At 42.7% G+C, this 21438-nt stretch overlaps 1 protein-coding gene and 1 pseudogene across 1 annotated transcript; both read left to right on the top strand.

Annotated features, from left to right (window-relative positions):
- Nucleotides 1-963: 963 nt before the first annotated feature.
- On the top strand, nt 964-2561 carry LOC120691721 (annotated as a pseudogene).
- Nucleotides 2562-5210: 2649 nt separating this feature from the next.
- LOC120689155 (F-box protein At5g07610-like) lies at nt 5211-21285 on the top strand. The gene is made up of 6 exons (XM_039971479.1): nt 5211-5237; nt 5717-5874; nt 5971-6143; nt 6640-6733; nt 14361-14970; nt 20896-21285. The coding sequence occupies exons 1-6, from the start codon at nt 5211-5213 to the stop codon at nt 21283-21285; spliced, it is 1452 nt and encodes a 483-aa protein (XP_039827413.1).
- Nucleotides 21286-21438: the final 153 nt, after the last annotated feature.

Here is a 21438-nt window from a genome sequence, read left to right as displayed (position 1 = left end):
GTTGAAACGTACGAACGTATTAGCACTTGTTGGTCACTAATGCGCGCGTGTTACGTTGAGGCTGTGCTTCGGGCTTTTAAGTTGCCACCAGGCACTGCTTAATATGATTAGTGATCACAGTGGAAAAGACAAGCAAGTCAACGAAAAAACTCGGCATATACGTAGATTCAGAGGCGAAGCTACATGAGCTTTCTCTGATGCACAAGCACCATGGTGACAAATATTTTTCCTAATAGTTAACTGAATTTTACCATATAAATTATACTAGCTTCATTGATTGTAAATTTGTAATGGAGGGTGCACCAGGGTCAAAATCATTTTGGCTTCGCCACTGCGTAGATAATTATGAAGAGAATAATTAAGGTAGAAAAAGAAGATAAGGGAGAATGAAAACTTGCAAGAAGCAAGAAGTTGCTATGGTGTAACTGAGATTGTGCGACATATATATCACACAAATAGCTAATCGTCCTATGCATGCATAGAAAAAAAATCGATTTTTTTCGGGGCTAGTAACAACGAAAGTGTGGAGTTAAGGCAAAAGAACAGTGCTGTCAAGGTCAAGGGATAGAAGAAACTATTATTATTGGACCTAATAAGGAATTGAATGGATAAAACACAAGCTTTCTGACTGTGACTTGTAGTTGAAGTTAAGGAAAGTCATTGGACCTAATCCTACGTATAACTTGTTAAAAACGGACAACTATAGTTGGAGAGAGGAGGAAGCGACCACATAGAATTGTCCAACCAGATAGCCAGATCGGATATATGGAGACAGAGAGAAGCAGATATGGGCCGGTGCGATGGAAAGGGATGCGAATCCTGCTGATGGTGGTGTGCAACACATGCAAAAACAATCCTAATTTTTGTTTGCCTATGCAAGTGGAAAATGCTACGGATTACCAAACCACAAATACCAGCGCAAAGCAATCAGCCGTATAAATAGGCGGCCTACTGCATACCAGCGGTGCCAAATCGGGAGGTGCACGCACACACTAGAACAGGCGAACAGCTGAACAATGGAGGTTGCTAGCGCGAAGCTCGTCAACAGGGACGAGATCACGGGCGCCGCCCTGTCCACGTTCGCCGGCGACTCCACCGACATCCCCGAGAGTTACATCAGGACGGACGAGGTCCTTGCCGCCGAAGTGGTCGGTGAGGACGAGGCCTACGAGCTGCCGGTCGTCGACATGGCCAAGCTTCTTGACCCTGATTCCTCGGCCATGGAGACGGAGAAGCTTGGCTATGCGTGCCGGCACTGGGGATTCTTTCAGGTTCATTTTGGAACCCATGCTGTGTGTGTGTGTCAAAGTGCGGTTCCAAATGAACCCTGATTCTACACTACATGCTCATGTGCAGCTAATGAACCATGGAGTTGACGAAGCTGCAGCACAGCTTATAAAGGACAGTGCTGTGCAGTTCTTCAGCCTGCCACTGGACATCAAGAACAGAGTGGCAGTGCCGGAAAAGGGTGCTGGCATTGAAGGATATGGCCACCACTACAGCAGGGGGCGAGGTGACAAATTGGACTGGGCGGAGGGCCTGATCCTCATCACGCAGCCAGTCCAAGAGAGGAACATGAACCTGTGGCCCACCAACCCGCCCGAATTCCGGTCCGTCTCCTGTTCCGTTCATTCGGGTTTCATGTCTTTTCCTTTGGGCGTGTAGATTAAATGTTTCAGTTTCATACTCAACAGAAATCGTGTGATAGAGGTTGGTTAAATAAATGCAAAAATGTTCCTTTGGTTTCTAGCGATGCACTCGCCACGTACTCAACGGAGATGACAAAGCTCGCGAGGCGGCTGCTGGGCTTCATGGCAGCCGACATCGGAGACGAGAAGGAGGAGCTGGTGGAGGCCTTCACCGGGAAGCGGCAGAGCATGGCGATGCACTACTACCCGCCGTGCCCCCACCCGGACAAGGTGCTGGGCATCACGCCGCACACCGACGGGCTGGGCCTGACGCTGCTGCTGCACGTGGACGACACGCCGGGCCTGTAGATCAAGAAGGACGGCAGGTGGTACCCCGTGCGGCCGCTGCCGGGTGCCTTCCTCGTCAACATCGGCGACATCCTCGACGTCCTGACCAACGGCGCCTACACGAGCGTCGAGCACCGGGTGATCCCGGACGCCGGGAGGGGCCGCACCACCGTGGTCTTCGTGGAGGAGGGCACGGTGCGAGGGATGGTCGCGCCGCTCCCGGGCCTCCTCAAGGAGCAGGAGCCGCGCTACAATTCCATCGAGCTCCAGGAGTACGTCAAGGGCATCCTCAAGGCGATCCCCGAAGGGATTCGGTTCGTGGGCACCCTCAAGATCTAGCAAGAGATGCGTCGTCCTGCCTGAAGAATGTCGATCAAAACGGTGAGGTGCTTCGCGTCCTGTCTCGTGTCCACAGTCCAGTATTATGTGCGCTCTTGGGAAAAATAAAGGCACCCTGGGGTCAAGTGTGTACTGCATGAACCGTCTTGCGTGTGTCAAAGTTTGCTTGCTGTTGCTTTCACCTAAATTTCATTATCTTGTTTACTATTATGTCAAGTGTGTACTGATATGCATCAAGTGAGTATATTTTTGTTGTTTGGCCCTCATTTGGTTGGATACCAAAAATCTGGATAATAACAAAATGTTCATAGATAGGTATGACTTCAATACAAGCAATATTTCCTATCATTTTCGAACTTTGGTTTGGCTTCTAAGGGCATAAACTAAACAACTCCAACTCTTTTTCTGTGTATCACAATCATCTGATCTAGACTCCATCATACAAAAAAATAACGTAGTTTTGGTAATGAAAGTGGGTTGGGTGGGTGTGTTTGGGGGGGGGGGGGGGCATGGCGGCGGGGTAACTTGACGTTTGACATGAACCAGCAGTCTTCACTGGAGTATACGTAATATAAGTTCAATCCTGCTTAAAATCCTGTCGCTTTTGAAATGAACTAGTAGGGGAGTATGTTTTATTTAGAAAACATCGATGGCAAACTTGTTACTAAACTTCCCCAGGTGATTATATATCCAACTTATATATTTGGGCACTGTACTAACTTTTTGTTACTAACTTAATTCAAACCGAACCTGCCTAACCTTATATTATTAGCTTTCATGGAACACCAGAGAGTCACTAAAAGGAAAAAGAACCTGCAGTTTTTGGACTATATACCTTCGGTGTCGTCCTTTCTTGCAACAATGTTTCGAACATTCTACATTTACAGATCAGTTCAACTTGTGAGCCTTTAGAGATCCTGAATCTTTTAAGCAGCAACTGTGTTGGCCTTATTTCATGGAAATTATCGTCATCATGGGGTGGAGTATCTTGACTACAAGAAATGGTGCAATTTTCAATAATCAACAACCTTCGGTTCAAGGGTTGCCCATAAAGCAACTTTTAAGAAAGAATTTTCCATGGTTATACATGACGTAACAAAAAGTACTTCCTCCACATTTTAGAATGTCTGGATCACATTGTGCAAATCTATTTCTTTTTTCTCTGTTAACTCTTTATTTATTAATATAAACAAATAGGGGCTTGCCCCTCCTATTTCACTAAAAAGCCTCATACTTGACGGGTATTGATAGACAGTCTCCAGTGCATTGCTTTTAGCAAGCGTTTTATCTAATTATTTTGCTCTTGGTGTAAAACCGTACCATTAACTATAACCATATAAACTACCACATATTGATTAAATTTATAATATGGCTAAATATGTGAGAAATTAGACACAAAGCTTAAGGTTTATTAGTGTGCTTCACTATGATTTTTGTTGGTTCAGGGGCTAGCAAAGACGTGTGCTAAAAGTTTAACCTGCAAAACTACGAAGGAGGTAGGTTTACCCAACCTGATCGACTAAAAGAACTTTAGCTCGATCCAAAACCAGTGATCGCGTTCTTCCACCAAAACTCGTGGAACACGAGCACCCCACTCTTTCTATATTCAAATGTTAGATGCAAAGTACTCCGTCCATTTCAAAATGTATTGGTTTTTTAAATTTATAGTATTTGTTATGTACCTAAATATAATGTATATCTAATTGCATAATAAAATATACGAATTTAGAAAAGACAAAATGACTTACACTTTGAAACAGCGAGAATATACGATTAACTGATTGGCTCCTTTTACAAAACAAACTCTTAGCTAGAGATAGTTTAAGTAAAAGGGGTCGATGAGTGATGACACACCTGTCGATGAGTTCATGGGAGAACATTAAGCCCATGTGACTTTTAAGCAAATGGATAGTAAACTTGCTAAACAGCGAAGGCACATGGCAGTCTTTACTTAGAAATAAATATTTGAGCTTAAAATCTCTAACACAATCCAAGCTAAACCGAACGACTCTCTTTTTTGGAGAGGGTTAATGAAGATTAAAAAAGAAATCTTGGCATGTGGATCCAGAAACAATCGAAATTTTGGGAGGACACTTGGGTGGGCCAAAGGCCATTCAAAAAACAGTATCCATCAATTTACAACATAGCTCACCCAACCATATGCATCAATAGCAAGTGTGTTAAGTTTAGAACCCCTAAACATTTCATTTAGAAGGGCATTGGTTGATGAAAAACTCCAATAATGGCTTGATTTGGTAGCTAAGATAACCAACATCAATTTAGTTGAAGGGAGTGATCACTTTAGATGGAATTTACATAAAAGACAGTGGTCTTTACTGTTAGATTTATGTACCTCCACAAGATAAGTCAAAATGCTCTCTTTCGCCATAAATTCATTTGGAAACTAAAAATTTCTCTCAAGATAAAGATCCTTTTTTGGTTTCTCCAAAGAGGAGTTATCCTAACAGAAGATAATCTAGCGAGAAAGAATTGGCAGGGGAGTTTGAGGTGTTGCTTCTATAATTATAATGAATAAATTATACATCTCCTCTTTGATTGTCACCATGCAAAAGAGATTTGGAAGATAGTCTATTTAGCCACAGGGTTAACCCCGCCAAGAACGATTTCCCATGTCCTAGGAAATTGGCTCTCAAATTTTGATAACAACGAGAGACGTGTCATTTTGGTGGGGGTAGCTGCATTGCTTTGGGCTATTTGGAGATGCCATAATGATATTATTTTTGACAAAATTAAGTATTCGTCGTTTATGCAGGCTATTTTCAGGGGACCTACTAGTTGTACTTATGGGCGCAACTGCAGCATAAGGTACGATAAATGTGATGTTCCGAAGGGCGAGTCTTACATTGGAGACCGTTGCCTTGGAGATAGCCAATCATGGGTGGAAGCATAACCTTAGAATTGGTTTAGATTATTTTTCCTTTGTTCATTCCCCAGTTAACCAATAGATGTCTATGTTTGTAATAATTATTGGGTTGTTTATCCATTATTTAAAAATATGTACTTCAAGGCTCAAGGCCCTGTTTAGATCCAAAAACCCAAAATACAAAATTTTTGTAAATCGTCTGTATAATGTATTAAATATAGTCGAAAAATAAATCGCATTACACAAATGGAATGTAAATCGCGAGACGAATCTAATGAGTCTAATTAGGGTGTGATTAGACACTAAATTGCTATAGTAAATCTACAGTAAGTGTGTGCTAATGATGAATTAATTAGGCTCATTAGATTCGTCTCGTAGTTTACAGACGAGTTATATAATTAGTTTTTGATTAATTTACATTTAATACTTCTAATATTGAAGATTTCCTTCAAAAAAATCCTAAAATTCAAAATCCAACGTGATCTAAACAAACCCAAGTCCAGTTCTCTTGTCACAGCTCTCAACGAGGCCCAAGTCCACACGAACCCCAAGCACTTGCGCTCCGCCGCTCCCGGCTCCCCCAACCTTGTTTCCCCAGCGCCGCCGTTTCGGTGCTAGCCGCCGCCGCCGGGGAGAGCAGCCGTTGGCCACACTCCATCACATTCGCAAGCAAGAGTAATTGATTCGCACAGCATCGCTTAGTTTGCTATTGGCTTATTCCCTTCATCATTCATCGGATTACAGAGGCCTTATCCAGTTATCCAACTGCAGGCCGACCACATCACCACGGCGGCTCCTGGGTTCCACGAGATGGAGGAGCTCCCCAACGGACGAGCTTCTAGTGGAGATCCTCTGCCGCCTCCCCGTCCGCTCGGTGTGCCGCTTCAAGTGCCTCTCCCGGTCCTGGCGCAAGCTCATCTCCGACCCCGACTACCGCGAGAAGCTGCCCCAAACCATGATTTTAAATAGCCGGCTATAACTTTGTTATAGCTACTCTATAGCATTTTTAGAGAGTTTCCGCTACGCTATTTGTATTTGTGCTGCTATGTCAGCTATGGCCGCTAAATTGGGCTATAGCTGCGCTAAATGGTGTAGCTATAGCACCGCTATAGCTTTATCCTTAGCTCAATGCTATTGTTTTGGTCTTTTGGACAACTGCATATTTGATTGTATGAATTTTATTATATTGTCAACTTAAATAATGTTCCTGTAGATAACTGAATATTTGATTGTATGAATTTTATTGTATTGTCAACTTAAATAATGTTCCTATAGCTCTAGAAATAGAGTTATGTTTATGAAATTTGATAATTATAATATTTTTGTGCATTTATTACTTGCATTTTTTATGATTTAGTAGTAAACCGCTATTTGCCATATCCTGCTATAGCCTCCAAAAAAAATACGCCGCTATTTGCTATAGCCCGCTATTTAAAACCATGCCCCAAACCCTGGTTGGATTGTTCTACCAGAGCTTCAGTGGCGAGCGTTACCCTTGCGTGGCTAATCACTTCACCAACGCACCGGGAAAGGCATTCTGTGAGGAACGAACTATTCCGACTATGCTATACTACTCTAGATCGATGGATCGGAAGAACAAAAGCAAAATTCAGCTGGAAATAACTGCATTAAGGAAATTCAGTACCGATACACAGTAGTGGTCTGATCTCCACGCCGACAGGGAGACGGCGCCTACAGCTAAACCCTAGCTAACAGAATGAGTTCTTCATCCACGATAAAGATCAACAACCCTCCTACTCCGCCTTTTAACAGTTGGCGGCCTGATTACATTTAGGACTTAATTAAACATATGCTTAAAAAGATGCTAAGTTCAGTGCTTAACAGCTACTCATCGACGACAGCTCAACTAAACGCTGTAGCCCGTCATCAGTTATCGGAAGCCGTTAGATGACGATCGGACGATGATGATGAAGTCGTTGTTGCTGAAGCGGTATGATGAACGCCGACTTCCCTTGGTGCTATTAGACTGAATACTTCTGAAGACTGAATGGCAATGCCTTGCCTGACAAAGCCCCCGCCCCCGCCCCCGGTAGCATCCTTGTCCTCAAGGATGGAAGGATGGAAAAACCTGCCTAATGAATGATGCATCCTCCCAAGTGGCTTCTGAAGCTGGCAAATTTGACCACTGAATTAACCATTGGACGACTGGTTCATTATGACGAGGGATCATCCTTCTTTCCAGAATGTCAAGTGGAGCAACTTTGATATTGGCATGAGCATCAATCAGTGGAAGATCAGGTGTGGGTACTACCTTGGGTCCAATGTGCTTTTTCAATTGACTTACATGGAACACAGGATGGAGTTGACAGGTGTCAAGTAGTAATTAGATTTTGTAGGCCACTTTGCCAATCTTCTCTAGCACTCTGAAAGGACCATAGTACTTGGAGTGAAGTTTGAGGGATCTGTGAATGCTGAAATAAGAGTGTCGATAGGGTTGTATCTTCAGATAAACCATGTCACCCACGTCTAGCTATCTCTCAGTGCGATGTTTGTCAGCTTGATGTTTGATACGAACTTGTGCCTTTAATAGATTATCCCTGATGAGTTGGTTTGCTAACTGCCTAGTCTGCAAAATGGTTCTTGCTGCATCTTCAGGGCAGTTAGGTAAAATGACTTCAGCAACTTGTGGTGGAGGAAAACCATACAGAGCTTGGAAAGGTGTAATATTGAGAGATGTGTGGTAAGATGTATTATACCACCATTCAGCAAAATAAATCCAATAATACCATTTTTTTGGTGTGGTGAAACACATGCATCTCAAGTAGTTTTCTAGACATTGGTTAACTCTCTCAGTCTGCCCATCTGTTTCTGGATGGTAAGTCGTGCTGAGATGAAGTTTAACTCCCAATGATTTGAACAATGCTTGCCATAAGTTGCTAGTGAATATTATGTCTCTATCTGTCACTATAACAGTGGGTAGGCCATGCAATTTAAAGATGTGGTCCAAAAAGAGGGTAATGACATCTTGTACTTGAAAGGGATGACTCAATGTGAGAAAATGAGCATATTTTGTAAATCTGTCAACAACAACTAGTATCACATCTTTGCTGTTAGATTTGGGCAAACTCCACAAAATCCATTGAGATATGAGTCCATGCCATTTCTGGTACTGGCAATTGTTCCAACAGGCTAGGATAGGGATTACGTTTAGATTTGTTTTTCTGGCATATAGGGTAGGCCTTGACATAATCCATAACTTGATGACGCATACTAGGCCAATAGAAGACAGATTTGAGTCTTTTGTAAGTAGCTCTCTCACCAGAATGCCCCCCTAGTGCAGATTGATGGAAACTGTCCAACAACTGAAGTTTCAGATTTCCAGTGCTACCAATGAGTATTTTGCCCTTGTACCTGAGTATACCATTCTGCAGGGTCATGGATGGAACAGCTGCCTTGTCAATGCTGAGTTTGGCAATAAGATCTTGACACTTTGTATCCTCATTATAAGAAGTAATTACTTGTTCAATCCACACAGGAACTACACAAGAGATGGCTAATAATTCAGCATGGCTAGCTCTGGATAAAGCATATACTACTTTGTTTTCTTTTCCTTTCTTGTATTCCACCACATAGTTAAAGCCCAACAATTTTATCAGAAATTTGTGCTGAATTCCATCAACTAGTCTCTGTTCAGGAATATATTTGAGGCTTTGCCGATCAGTTCTGATCACCACAGAGGAACTAGCCAAATAATGTTTCCATTTTTTGAAAGCTTCTAGGATTGCTATGATTTCCTTGTCATATGTAGATAAGGCTGCTGCCTTTGTGCCCAATGTTTTACTGAAGAAGGCTATTGGCTTGCCCTGTTGTATCAAAACAGCACCAATACCATGTCCACTAGCATCAGCTTCCAATACAAAAGGCAAGGTGAAATTTGGTAGAGCCAAAACTGGGGGTGTTGACATAGCCTGTTTTAGAAGCTAAAATGTTGTCTCTTGTTGGTCAGACCAAAGAAAAACATCCTTTCTCAGTGCATCATATAATGGTCTACAAATCACTCCATAACCTTGCACAAATCTTATATAGTACCCAGTTAATCCTAAAAATGCTCTGAGCTGAGTGATTGTGGTAGGTGAAGGCCATTGCTTGATGATACTCAATTTGTGGGGATCAGTGGCTACTCCATCTTTATTGATGATATGACCGAGATACTCTATTTCACTTTGAGCAAAAGAGCACTTGCTCATTTTAGCATACAACTTGTTGCCTCTCAGAACTTCCAAAACAGATCTCAAATGAGTCACATGATCAGTCATAGTGGAACTGTATATCAAGATATCATCAAAAAATACCAATGCAATTTTTCTGAGATGCTGAGCCAGAATTGAATTCATTAGTGACTGAAATGTAGCTGGGGCATTGGTTAAGTCAAATGGCATCACCACATACTCAAAATGACCTAGATGTGTAGAAAATGTTGTTTTATGGATATCTTCTGCCTTCATTCTTATCTGATGATATCCAGACCTCAAATTAATTTTGGACAATATCTGAGCTCCAAACAATTCATCCAACAAGTCCTCAATGATTGGTATGGGATACTTATTTTTCACAGTGTTGGAATTCAGCTGTCTGTAATCGACACAAAGCCTCCATGTCCCATCTTTCTTTTTGACCATAATGACTGGGGAAGAGTATGGACTCAAGCTTGGCCTAATCATTTGGGATGCCAACATGTGCTTGATCAATTCTTCTATAGCAGTTTTCTGATGAAATGGAAGTCTGTAGGGTCTCTGATTAACCACTTTTGTGTTATCCAGCAGAACAATGGAGTGATCCACTTCTCTTGGGGGTGGTAAATCAGTAGGTTCCTGAAATACATCCTGGTATTCCTGTAAAACTTTGGAGATAGCAGGTGGTAAATCTTGGAGATTCTCAAGAATAGTATCTTGGGATATAGTGTTGAGTACAACTATTGATGAACAAGCTTGCTTCTTTAAGAGGTGGCACAACTTCTTTGGTCTTATTAATAATTCTAATGAGTTATCTTGGAATTTGGAATCACATAGGGCTTATGAGCACAGTGGGGTGGTAGATATTCATCCTGGGAAGTAATGTGCTTAACACAATTCTTGGTTACAGTGAGTTCTCTAGTTCTCAAGTTGAAGCCCACTGGGCTATGAGCAAAGATCCAGTCAGCTCCTAGGATAATGTCATAACCTTGGAATTCTAAAAGTCTGAAATCAGAACTGAATTCCTGGCCTTGAATGGAGTAAGAACAAACAGAGCAAGTTGTTTCACTTAGCATTGTAGAACCATTGGCAGCTGCTACTTGTAGAGGTGTGGTAGCCGAAATCTGAAACTTGTGCTTTGTAGCAAATTTTGCATTGATGAACGAAATATCACTGCCACTGTCTATCAAAGCAATAGCTGTGATTTTGCCAAACTGTAATTTCAGTGTAAATACAGTTGCAGAGGGAGTAGAGCCACACAGGGCATGCATAGAGACTTAGGCCACAGGAATGGGTGGAGCATCAAAAAACTCGCCATCTTCTGACTGAGTTGTATCATCAATGACTGCAACCTCCTCTTTGCCCTCTTCATTTTCAACAAGGATCATAGAAAATTTTTGTTTGCCTTTATAAACCTTTGTATGTCCTGGAACCCAGGGTTCCCTACATTTGAAACATTTCCCAGCTGCTCTCAGATCAGCTATAGTACGGTTAACATTCTCTTTAGGCTCAGATGGTTTTTGTTCCTTGGGCCACTGTTTAAATGGTTTCTGCAATTGAGGATACATGGTGTACTTCCTAGGTGGAGGATTAGCCTGTTCTAATATTCTAGCAAACCAGAATGCTTGAGTGAGGGAGGATGGTTTGTGGCATTGCAGATGGTGTTGGATATACTCCGTAAGGCCTGTAATAAAACTGGAGACAAAATAATCTTCCTGTAGAGATGGATTGTTTCTTTTCACCAGACCCATGAACTCCTCAAACTTGTCAATGTATTTTGGGACAGTAGCTATTTGATTGAGATTGTGAAATTGGCCAATAATCTCAGTAGTGGAAATTTCTAGAAACCTATCTTTCAACAATCGACAGAATTGGTGCCAGGGTAATGTGGAAGGATTGCATCCCGTGCCTTGCCACCAATACTCAGCTTTGCCAGACAAGTACATGACAGAATTCACCTCAGTAGGGACAAGTACATGACAGAATTCACCTCAGTAGGAACAACAGCAAGCTCAAAGAATTTTTCAGACTTCCTAATCCATCCATTAGGGTCAGTACCATCAAATTCAGGAAATGTCAGTTTGGGTTCCTTTGCTACTACCTTTTGTTGGAACTGCATCTGGGATGCAAAGTGATGTTGCCTATGATTGATTTGGGGCTGGTAATCCATTTGTTGGGTTGGTACAGTATGAACAGCAAGGTGTGGTGGTTTGTGGGTATACAGAGCAGATGGAGGCAGTGTATTGTTCTGGTCTCTGTTGGCTGCTTCATAGAAGACTGCTAGTTCCATCTCACTCCAGGGGCAATCATGCAAATCATACTCTGTTTCTCTCATATCCTGATCTCTAGTAGTCTCTCCATGCTCGGAACCAGTGAAAAACTGGGCTTTGGTTGAGTCAGGAGGGATGTAAAAATAGAGAGAGCCTTGTTTATGTGGGGGACGAAAATGAGTAGACTTGTGGATGTGAGTAATTGGCTTACCCTTGACATTAGAGCCCTTATCTTCAGCAATTGGGGTTCTTCTCGGAGGGACAACTTCTCAATTTTGCCAAGGATCTTATCCAGGGTATGCTCCAGTGCAGTGTTGCGTTCTTCCTGGGTCTTCATAAAGAATCCAAGGTACGGCGAATTCCATCGACTTCCACCGCTGTTGCATAAGCAACCACATCAGACTCACTTGGGTGCACCATCTCCTTCTTGCAAATTCGGTTCAAGACAAACTCTCCCCAAGAAAGATCTGCAAGATTGGTCTACCATCACCTGAGTTACGGAAGTAGCTGCGGAATTTTACACAAGGACAAGCCTTGCAACCCTTGCTACTGGTAACTCGCCTCCAAAGCCTCCTCGGTTCTGAATTGACTTTGGCTCCTGGAATTTTACACAAGAACTTGTCTTGCAACCCTTGCCTCTTTCAATTCAACCGATAATGAATGGGATTTTGGGGGTGTTGTTCATGGATCCGGGTGGGATTTTGCACGAGTGAGTCGAAACCACCTATCCACTGCGCCGATCGGACTAGATCCAGAACTATGGCTTTGGAAAAGAGAAAAAAAATTCTGACCAAGGAACAACTAGCTTTGATTACCAATTGTGAGGAACAAACTATTCCGACTATGCTATACTACTCTAGATCGATGGATCGGAAGAACAAAAGCAAAATTCAGCTAGGAATAACTTCATTAAGGAAATTCAGTACCGATACACAGCAGTGGTCTGATCTCCATGCCGACAGGGTGTTGACGCAAAAATCAACACACTGGAATTTGAAGGCACTGTTCGCCAAGCTTCAGAATGCAAACCAAGCGTGCCAGTCAATCTGACCTGCTGATTGACAAGGAAACAGGGTAAATGTTAAATTCGAGGGTGTATCGGCTGGATTTCCGAATAACCCTCACGCAGCGTATCGGCAAGGAGCTGCCGATACAGAAAACAACAGATCGAACGAGATAAACAGGTATTAAAAGCGATCTGCGGGAGATCGACAAAAAGCTGCCGATATAGGTAGCAACAAACGGCTATATCTAAAGCCGACACGTGCCAGATAACAATGCACAAACCCACGAATGTATGGATCTGAGCAAAGCTAAGCTTACAACCGATCTAATCAGCTTTTCAAGATCTAACGCTACAACAAAGGAACTAATAGCCAATTAAACAGATTGCTAAGCCGGACAAATTGTGAATAAATCTAGACAAGAAAATAGCGATGCGCCAGAGATCAAAGCCTAGATGAATTCGATAACTATTGAATAGATCTGAATGAAGCAACAGTGATGCGCCCGAAAGCTAAAGCTCAGATTTACTCGGTAAACAAAAAAACTTACTAGCAGATCAAGTCGCTCGAATGTGAGGCGTCCTTAATCAACTCGAAAGAACTCGCAGAAAAAGAAAATAGCGAAACCACAGACAGAAAAGTAAATTATAAGGAAAAAGTAGAGTTTGTTGATTGGTCATATGACAAACCTTTTACAATTGGCGGGGTACATATTTATAACCTGAACTAACTTGCCTGACAAGCAAAATTTAAAATAAAAGGAAATACTAAGATAAATGGATTCTAACTTCCCTTACGTAGAGTCCTTGCTAATTAAGCTTCCTCGCCGATCCGTCCGTGCAGAGACTGATCACATACGCAATCATCCTAGATTCCTTCTGTGCGGCACCTTTGCTTCCCTATATTTTAATCAACTTGCCATGCACGGGCTGCCCTTGATCTCCTCATACATGAAGTCTTCTTTATTTTGTCTTGCATGCTAATCGATAATTACCCGGACAGATTAAGCTAAATAGCTCCTGCATCATTCGCCACACAAGCCAACAAATACATACACGTGCAGACTGCATCTTCATTTAGCTTGCCTTCAATATCAAATAAAATAAACCGGCCAGGGTACTAATCACGTTTGCCTTCTTCTCCTTCCCACGTGACTTTACATACATATACGCATGCAAGTTCCCATTAGCCTTTTGTTTCAATCGCTTTCATGCGTGAATCTCCAGCTACCAGACTTCCGGCTTCATCGGCAACTGTTGCTGACTATCAGCGTTCCTATTAACACAAAAAGCGGATTGCTTCGTAATTCAGAGTACATCGAATTTACCAAAATTCGGTGTCAACACAGGGAGACGGCACCTACAGCTAAACCCTGGCTAACAGAATGAGTTCTTCATCCACGATAAAGTTCAACAACCCGGCCTCCTACTCCGCTTTTTAACAGTTGGCGGGCTGATTGCATTAAGGACTTAATTAAACAGACAATTAAAAAGATGCTAAGTTTAGTGCTTAACAGCTACTCATCGACGACAGCTCCACTAAACGTTGTAGCCCGTCATCAGTTGTCGGAAGTCGTTAGATGATGATCGGACGACGATGATGAAGTCGCTGAAGCGGTATGATGAACGCCGACTTCCCTTGGCGCCATTAGACTGAATACTTCTGAAAACTGAATGGCAATGCCTTGCCTGACACATTCCTTTCATCTACCCCTCTTTCTCCTTCTTGCCCGTCTGCAGCAGCGATGTCGTCCCCTTGGACTGCTGCAATGGTCTTCTCCTCTGCCACTGTTTGCATCCGAGTCCTCATGACAGCGAGGGGAATAGGCCGTTCCTCTATGCCGTGTGCAATCCTGCGACCAAGAAGTGGGTGATGTTGCCAGTTGGCAGCTGGGCCATCAGCGAGGTTCGCACTGCCCGCTTGGGATTTGATCCCACTCTCTCGTCGCACTTCCATGTGATCGAGTATCTGGAAGGTGAGGGTGAGTACATCACAGGGGTGGATATTTACTCATCCAAAACTGGATCATGGAGTTCCATGGAGAGTGAATGGAGTCATAATGCTAGTCTGTGCCATGGTTCAAGAAGTGCCTTTCTTCATGGTATTATGCATTCTCTCGTGCTTATGAATGAAATTGTAGCGGTGGACATGGAAGGAAAGAGATGGAGGACAATTCTTACACCTCCCAGTGACGAATTTGGCTTCATCCATCAAGCTCAAGGGTGCTTGTTTTGCTTGGATGTGCATAATAATGATTATTACAAACTGTCAATCTTGAGTCTCGAAGACTATGGTACAGACAATGTTGAAATATTAGGCAATTGCATGATTAAATTCTGGAATAAATAAATCATGAACATAACTATATCTAGCATGAACAACTCTATCATACTAGTGGCAAGGCACAATAGGATGATTAGCTCTGAGAACATGATTAAGAACTGGATGGAAAAACAGATTACGTACTGAGACTTGGCTTTTGGGAAGACGAACGGAGATGACCGGACGAAGACAGTCCTGTTGACGGAGTGCAGCAGCCGATGTCGAAGACGACGGTTCGCCGCGGTGCCTGACTTGGATGACGGACGAGCCGTGATGAAAACCTTGGAGCAGTCGCGCCGGGCGCTTCCCAAAAACCTTATTCGTCCTCTCTCGGTGCAGGATCTCGAGGACGGAGGTTCTGGAGACCTGCTCTCCCGATCGTCGGTGCACACCGACCCTCGGGATGGATTAGACTATGATGGCGGCGCAGCAGTGAGAAAGAGGCAAAACTCTAGATTTTGTAACCCTAACTCGGTTTTGTAACCTTAGCTTGAGTTGATGTTGTTCTCTGGTGGTAGCCTATGGGTTAGATATATAGAAGATTCATAGGACCTCCTCAACTTTCCCAAGCAATGTGGGATTAAAGATTTGCACCCCTACACCACTTCCTCATGCCCACATGGGCCTTGAGATTTATTTGGAATAGCTGAAATATTTAATGGGCCAAACCCAAATTCGAACAATCCCCCACCAGATCTCAAATGCCCATTTAGATATTTGTATGTTTCTCACTACTATTTAATATACTAATACTTCGATGAGGACTGTTAAGTTGAACTCACATCTAAAACTTCAAGCTACACTTATCCACAACTTGAACAATGGACTATGCCTTGAATTGCAAGTTTGGTGCAGACAAGTTTCACTGAAAGTCCTAACCAGTACACGGCTGCCAGTAGCCTTCTCCGCGGGTGGAGCATATACGTCATACTCCCTGGTCTCTTCATGAGCTTGTTAGAGATTACCCAAATCTCATAGACTGCGATGTTTAACAGTCGAACTCATATAGGTATATTTCTTTCAAGAATGCTCTGTAGGACAACATCTTTGCTTATCAAAGCCAATAGAAACACATTAAGGCGTATAGCCATCCTACCTTACAGTATTTGAGAGTATTGCATCTTCACTTAGAGAGGGTTTAGAAAGAATTACTCTCCTCAGTTCACCAATAGCTTGTTCTTCCCAGGTACTAATTCACGGGATCTCCGATCACATAGGTTGGGTTACTACTTTGGCAACTTACACATGTCTCATACCCATCTCCCTCGATGCACCTTCTATCACATTCCGTGATAGCCCTTTTGTAAAGGGATCTGCCAGGTTCTTCTCTATTGAAATATAAGTCACACTTATCACTCCGGAGTTTCTCAACTTCCTGACAGACTTCAGTCATCTCCTGACATGTCTTGATGACTTTGCATTATCCTTAGCACTATTAACTTTGACTATCACTGTTTGATTGTCGCAGTTCATAAGGATAGCCGGCACTGATTTTTCAACCACAGGCAAGTCCATCAAGAGCTCACGCAGCCACTCTGCTTCAATAGTAGCTGTGTCCAAAGCAGTAAGCTTTACTTCCATGGTTGACCGCATCAAAATGGTCTGTTTGCAAGACCTCCATGATATCACACCACCTCCAAGGGTAAAAACATACCCACTCGTGGCATAAAGCTCATCAGCATCAAATATCCAATTCGAATCACTATATCCCTCAAGCACAACGGGGTGCCCAGAATAGTGAATCCCATAACTCTTAGTACCAACTAGATAGCGCATAACCCTTTCAAGTGCATGCCAATGATCAATACCTGGGTTGGACATGAACCTGCTCAATTTGCTCACAACAAATGATATATCGGGTCTCGTTGCGCTAGCTAAGTACATGAGTGAACCAATTATCTGAGAGTATCTTAGCTAATCTTTAGCAATTTTCTTGTTCTTTCGGAGTATCACACTGGGATCATAAGGAGTCGAAGAAGGCTTGCTATTCACATAGCCAAAGCGGCTCAATATCTTCTCCACATAATGAGATTGCGAAAGAGTAGTCCCATTCTCATCCTTGATCAGCTTGATGTTCAGAATCACATCAGCTTCACCCAGATTTTTCATATCAAAACTCTTTGATAGAAAAGACTTGACATCATTGATCACTTCAATGTTCATTCCAAAACTCAGTATGTCATCCACATACAAACATAATATGACTCCTGCACCCCCACCATAGCGATAGTACACATATCTATCAGCCTCGTTTATGACAAAGCCCGCAGAAGTTAAAGTTCTGTCAAACTTCTCATGCGGTCATGCCATTGCTTAGGCGCTTGTTTCAGACCATACAAAGACTTTAACAATTTGCACACCTTGCTCTCTTGACCCTTCACTATAAACCCATCAGGCTGATCCATATATATCTTCTCATTCAACTCTCCATTCAGGAAAGCTGTCTAACGTCCATCTGATGAACGATAAGACCATATGATGCAGCCAAGGAAAGGAGTGCTCGAATAGTAGTCAATCTAGCAACAGGTGAGTATGTGTCAAAAAAGTATTCGCCTTCCTTTTGTGTGTAACCTTTGGCCACAAGTCTAGCCTTGTACTTCTCAATAGTACCATCAGGCCTAAGCTTCTTCTTAAACACCCATTTACAACCCACAGGTTTGCAACCATAGGGTCGTTCAGTGAGTTCCCACGTACCATTGGATAGAATCGAGTCCATCTCACTTTGGACAGCTTCTTTCCAATCATCTACATCTGGAGATGCATATGCCTCAGCAATAGTAGTAGGTGTGTCATCCACAAGGTACACAGTGAAGTCATCACCAAAGTATTTTGCAACCCTTTGTCTCTTGCTCCTTCGAGGAGCTTCACTGTCATCCTTGTCAACGATTTCCTCACGCTCAACTGGTTGTTCAGAAGTCTCAGTAACATTTGGAGCACCAAGTTCAGAAGTTATCTCAGGAGAAAATCTAGACGTGCTATGCATATCTTTCATAGGAAAAATATTCTCAAAAAATATTGCATCACGAGATTCCATAATACTATCAATATGCACATCAGGTATCTCAGATTTAACTACTAAAAATCTGTAAGCTATACTCCTTTGAGCATATCCTAGAAAGACACAATCCACTATTTTAGGTCCCAATTTGCGCTTTTTGTTGATTGGAACATTGACTTTCGCCAAGCATCCCCATGTACGCAAGTAAGAAAGCGATGATTTTCTCCCTATCCATATCTCATATGGGGTATGATCTTTATTTCTGTTTGGAACTCTATTCAGGATATGACTCACAGACAATAAAGTCTCCCCCCACTATGCTTTAGATAAACCAGCAGTGTCTAACATGGCATTAACCAAGTCAGTCAACGTGTGGTTCTTTCTCTCAGCAACCCCGTTTGACTCGGGTGAGTAGGGGGCGTCCTCTCATGAATAATACCATGTTCCTCACAAAATTCATCAAAGATTTTAGGAAAATATTCACCACCACGATCTGACCTTAAACGTTTGATCTTTCTCTCTAGTTGATTTTCAACTTCGGTCTTATAGATTTTAAAATAATCAAGCGCTTCATCCTTAGTTTGCAACAAATAAATATAGCAAAATCTAGACGCATCATCAATCAAAGTCATGAAATATCTTTTTCCACCCTTTGTCAACACACCATTCATCTCGCATAGATCAGAATGTATGAGTTCGACTGGTGCCAAGTTTCTCTTCTCGGCTGCCTTGTGAGGCTTTCGAGGTTGCTTCGATTGCACACAACTATAGCACTTCGAACCTTTGACAATAGTGAAATTCGGAATTAAACTCATGCTGGATAATTGAGACATTAAGCCAAAATTAACATGACATAAACGAGAGTGCCAAATACTCGCATCATCATTAACAACACCGCAAATATGGTTCACAGACTTATTACCAAAATCTGCAAGAGAAAGGCGGAACAAGCCTCCGCAATTATAGCATTTACCAATGAATTGTCCATGTTTCGACACGACTAATTTATTGGACTCTAACACTACCTTAAACCCATCCTTACACAGAAGGGAGCCGCTCACTATATTCTTGTTGATAGTTGGGACATGCTGCACGTTCTTCAGCTGCACGATCTTTCCTAAAGTAAACTTCAGATCTATTGTACCAACACCACGAACAAAAGCATGTGACCCGTTTCCCATCAGCACGCTTGAACCTTGGACGGCCTGATAAGAAGAGAACAAAGAGATATTAGCACACACATGAACATTAGCACCCGTATTAAACCACCAACTCATGGATTAAAATACTAAAAGAACAGTAGATAGATTACCGTACCCATCCTCAGTACTTGCTAGTGTCGTCATGTTGACATCCTTGGATCATGTCCCAGGATTAGCCTTTGCCTTGCGGTCTGCACGATTTGGATAGTCTCTTGCGAAATGTCCCCCATCACCGCACGTGTAGCAACCTCCTTTGGAGTTTGTTGTCTTCTTTTTCTTGAAGGTAGTAGTCTTGACAGGCTTGTGGACAGCCTTCTTGTTCTTGCTGTGTGGGTGGTGCTTCTGCACCATGTTGACGCTAGAGTTACCCTCACCTCCATTCTCATAAACATCCTTAGCCCAAGATTTCTCCTCAACATCAAGAGATGCTATCAGATTTTCAACTGATATTTCCTGTCTCTTGTGTTTAAGAGTAGTGGCAAAATTCCTCTAAGAAGAAGGCAACTTTGCAATTATGCACCCAGCCACAAACTTGTCAGGTAAAGGACACTTAAGGAGTTCGAGTTCTTTGACAACAACTTGTACCTCATGAGTCTATTCTACAACAGAACGGTTGTTCACCATCCTGAAGTCATAAAAGCTCTCCATGGTGTACAGTTCACTGCCAGCATCTGTTGCATCATACTTAGCAACCAATGCATCACACAACTCTTTTGCATATATTATGTGTATGTACACATCAACCAGACGATCAGCGAGAACACTTATCACGCATCCCACGAAAATGTTGTTGGCATCCGTGAACTTCCTCCTCTCCTCAGGAGAATGTTCACCTGCTGGAATACCAAGCCTCGCTTCCCATGCATGCAGCACAGTAAGCCAGAGACGAACCTTGACTTGCCATCTCTTAAAGTGCACACCAGTAAACTTGTCTGGCCTCAGTGCATTAGCAAAACCAGCCATAGTAAAATCAACAGATTGCCTATAATAATATTTTTAGATTGTTGAAATATTAGGCAATTGCATGATTAAATTCCGGAATAAATAAATTATGAACATAACTAGATCTAGCATGAACAACTCTATCATACTAGTGGCAATGCACAACAGAATGATTAACTCTGAGAACATAATTAAGAACTGGATGGAAAAATAGATTACGTACTGAGCCTTGGCTTTTGGGAAGACGAACGGAGATGACCGGACGAAGACAGTCCTGTTGACGGAGTGCAGCAACCGATGTCGCAGACGACGGTTCGCCACGGCGCCTGACTTGGACGAAGGACGAGCCGTGATGAAAACCTTGGAACAGTCGCGCCGGGCGCTTCCCAAAAGCCTTATTCGTCCTCTCCTGGTGCAGGATCTAGAGGACGGAGGTTCCGAAGACCTGCTCTCCCGATCGTCGGTGCACGCCGACGCTCGGGATGGATTAGACTACGATGACGGCGCAGCAGCGAGAAAGAGGCAAAACTTTAAGTTTTGTAACCCTAACGCGGTTTTGTAACCTTAGCTTGAGTTGATGTTGTTCTCTGGTGGTAGCCTATGAGTTAGATATATAGGAGATTCATAGGACCTCCTCAACTTCCCCTAGCAATGTGGGATTAAAGATTTGCACTCCTCCACCACTTTCTCATGTCCACATGGACCTTTGAAATTTATTTGGAATAGCTGAAATATTTAATGGCCCAAACCCAAATTCCAACAAAATGGGTATTGAAGCCTACAGTCAGCACCTTGTGGCTGTTGGGAGGGAAGAAATTGCGATTTGATCAGGACTGCAAAGTGATTGCAGTTCATCTGCAGTGTAATTTGATTTTCTTTGTTTTGGGGTGGGACAATACGCTGATGGCATATGAAATGGACCGCAGGGAAGTGCGCATCACCCGCAATCTTGGACATGACTCCTGGGGTTCCTATCTTCCATATGTTCCCTTCTGTTTGCTCCACTGTTTGCTCCATTGGCAGACGAGTACTGAAACGGACATCGAAAGTGCAGCTCCACTGTTTGCTACTGCAATACCGTACCAATGTTTCAGGGAGTATATGTCATTGAGCATTTCTATCAGTTCTAGCAATAGCAATCAGTCAGTCAGTTGAGTAGACCTTCTGTTTGAACTCTGAAGTTTTGTTGTACTCTTTGTGCTGTTTTTAGCTAGACCAATGTTGTCTAATTACTGAAGTATCCATACTGCCTCTATGAAAGGTTTGCCTTATTCTTTCAGTTAAATTAGTTATATTCCTTGTTTTCTT

This window comes from Panicum virgatum, chromosome 9N (assembly GCF_016808335.1).
Source record: "Panicum virgatum strain AP13 chromosome 9N, P.virgatum_v5, whole genome shotgun sequence".
NCBI lineage: Eukaryota > Viridiplantae > Streptophyta > Magnoliopsida > Poales > Poaceae > Panicum > Panicum virgatum.
This window is presented reverse-complemented; position numbering and strand designations above follow the sequence as displayed.

Excerpts from the sequence above, each read along its gene's own strand:
- LOC120689155 (XM_039971479.1), top strand. The coding sequence starts at position 5,211 with ATGGGTGGAAGCATAACCTTAGAATTG. Across the intron at positions 5,875-5,970 it reads CATCACATTCGCAAGCAAGA|GCCGACCACATCACCACGGC; the intron begins GTAATTGATTCG and ends ATCCAACTGCAG. Across the intron at positions 6,144-6,639 it reads CCCCGACTACCGCGAGAAGC|TGCCCCAAACCCTGGTTGGA; the intron begins TGCCCCAAACCA and ends TATTTAAAACCA.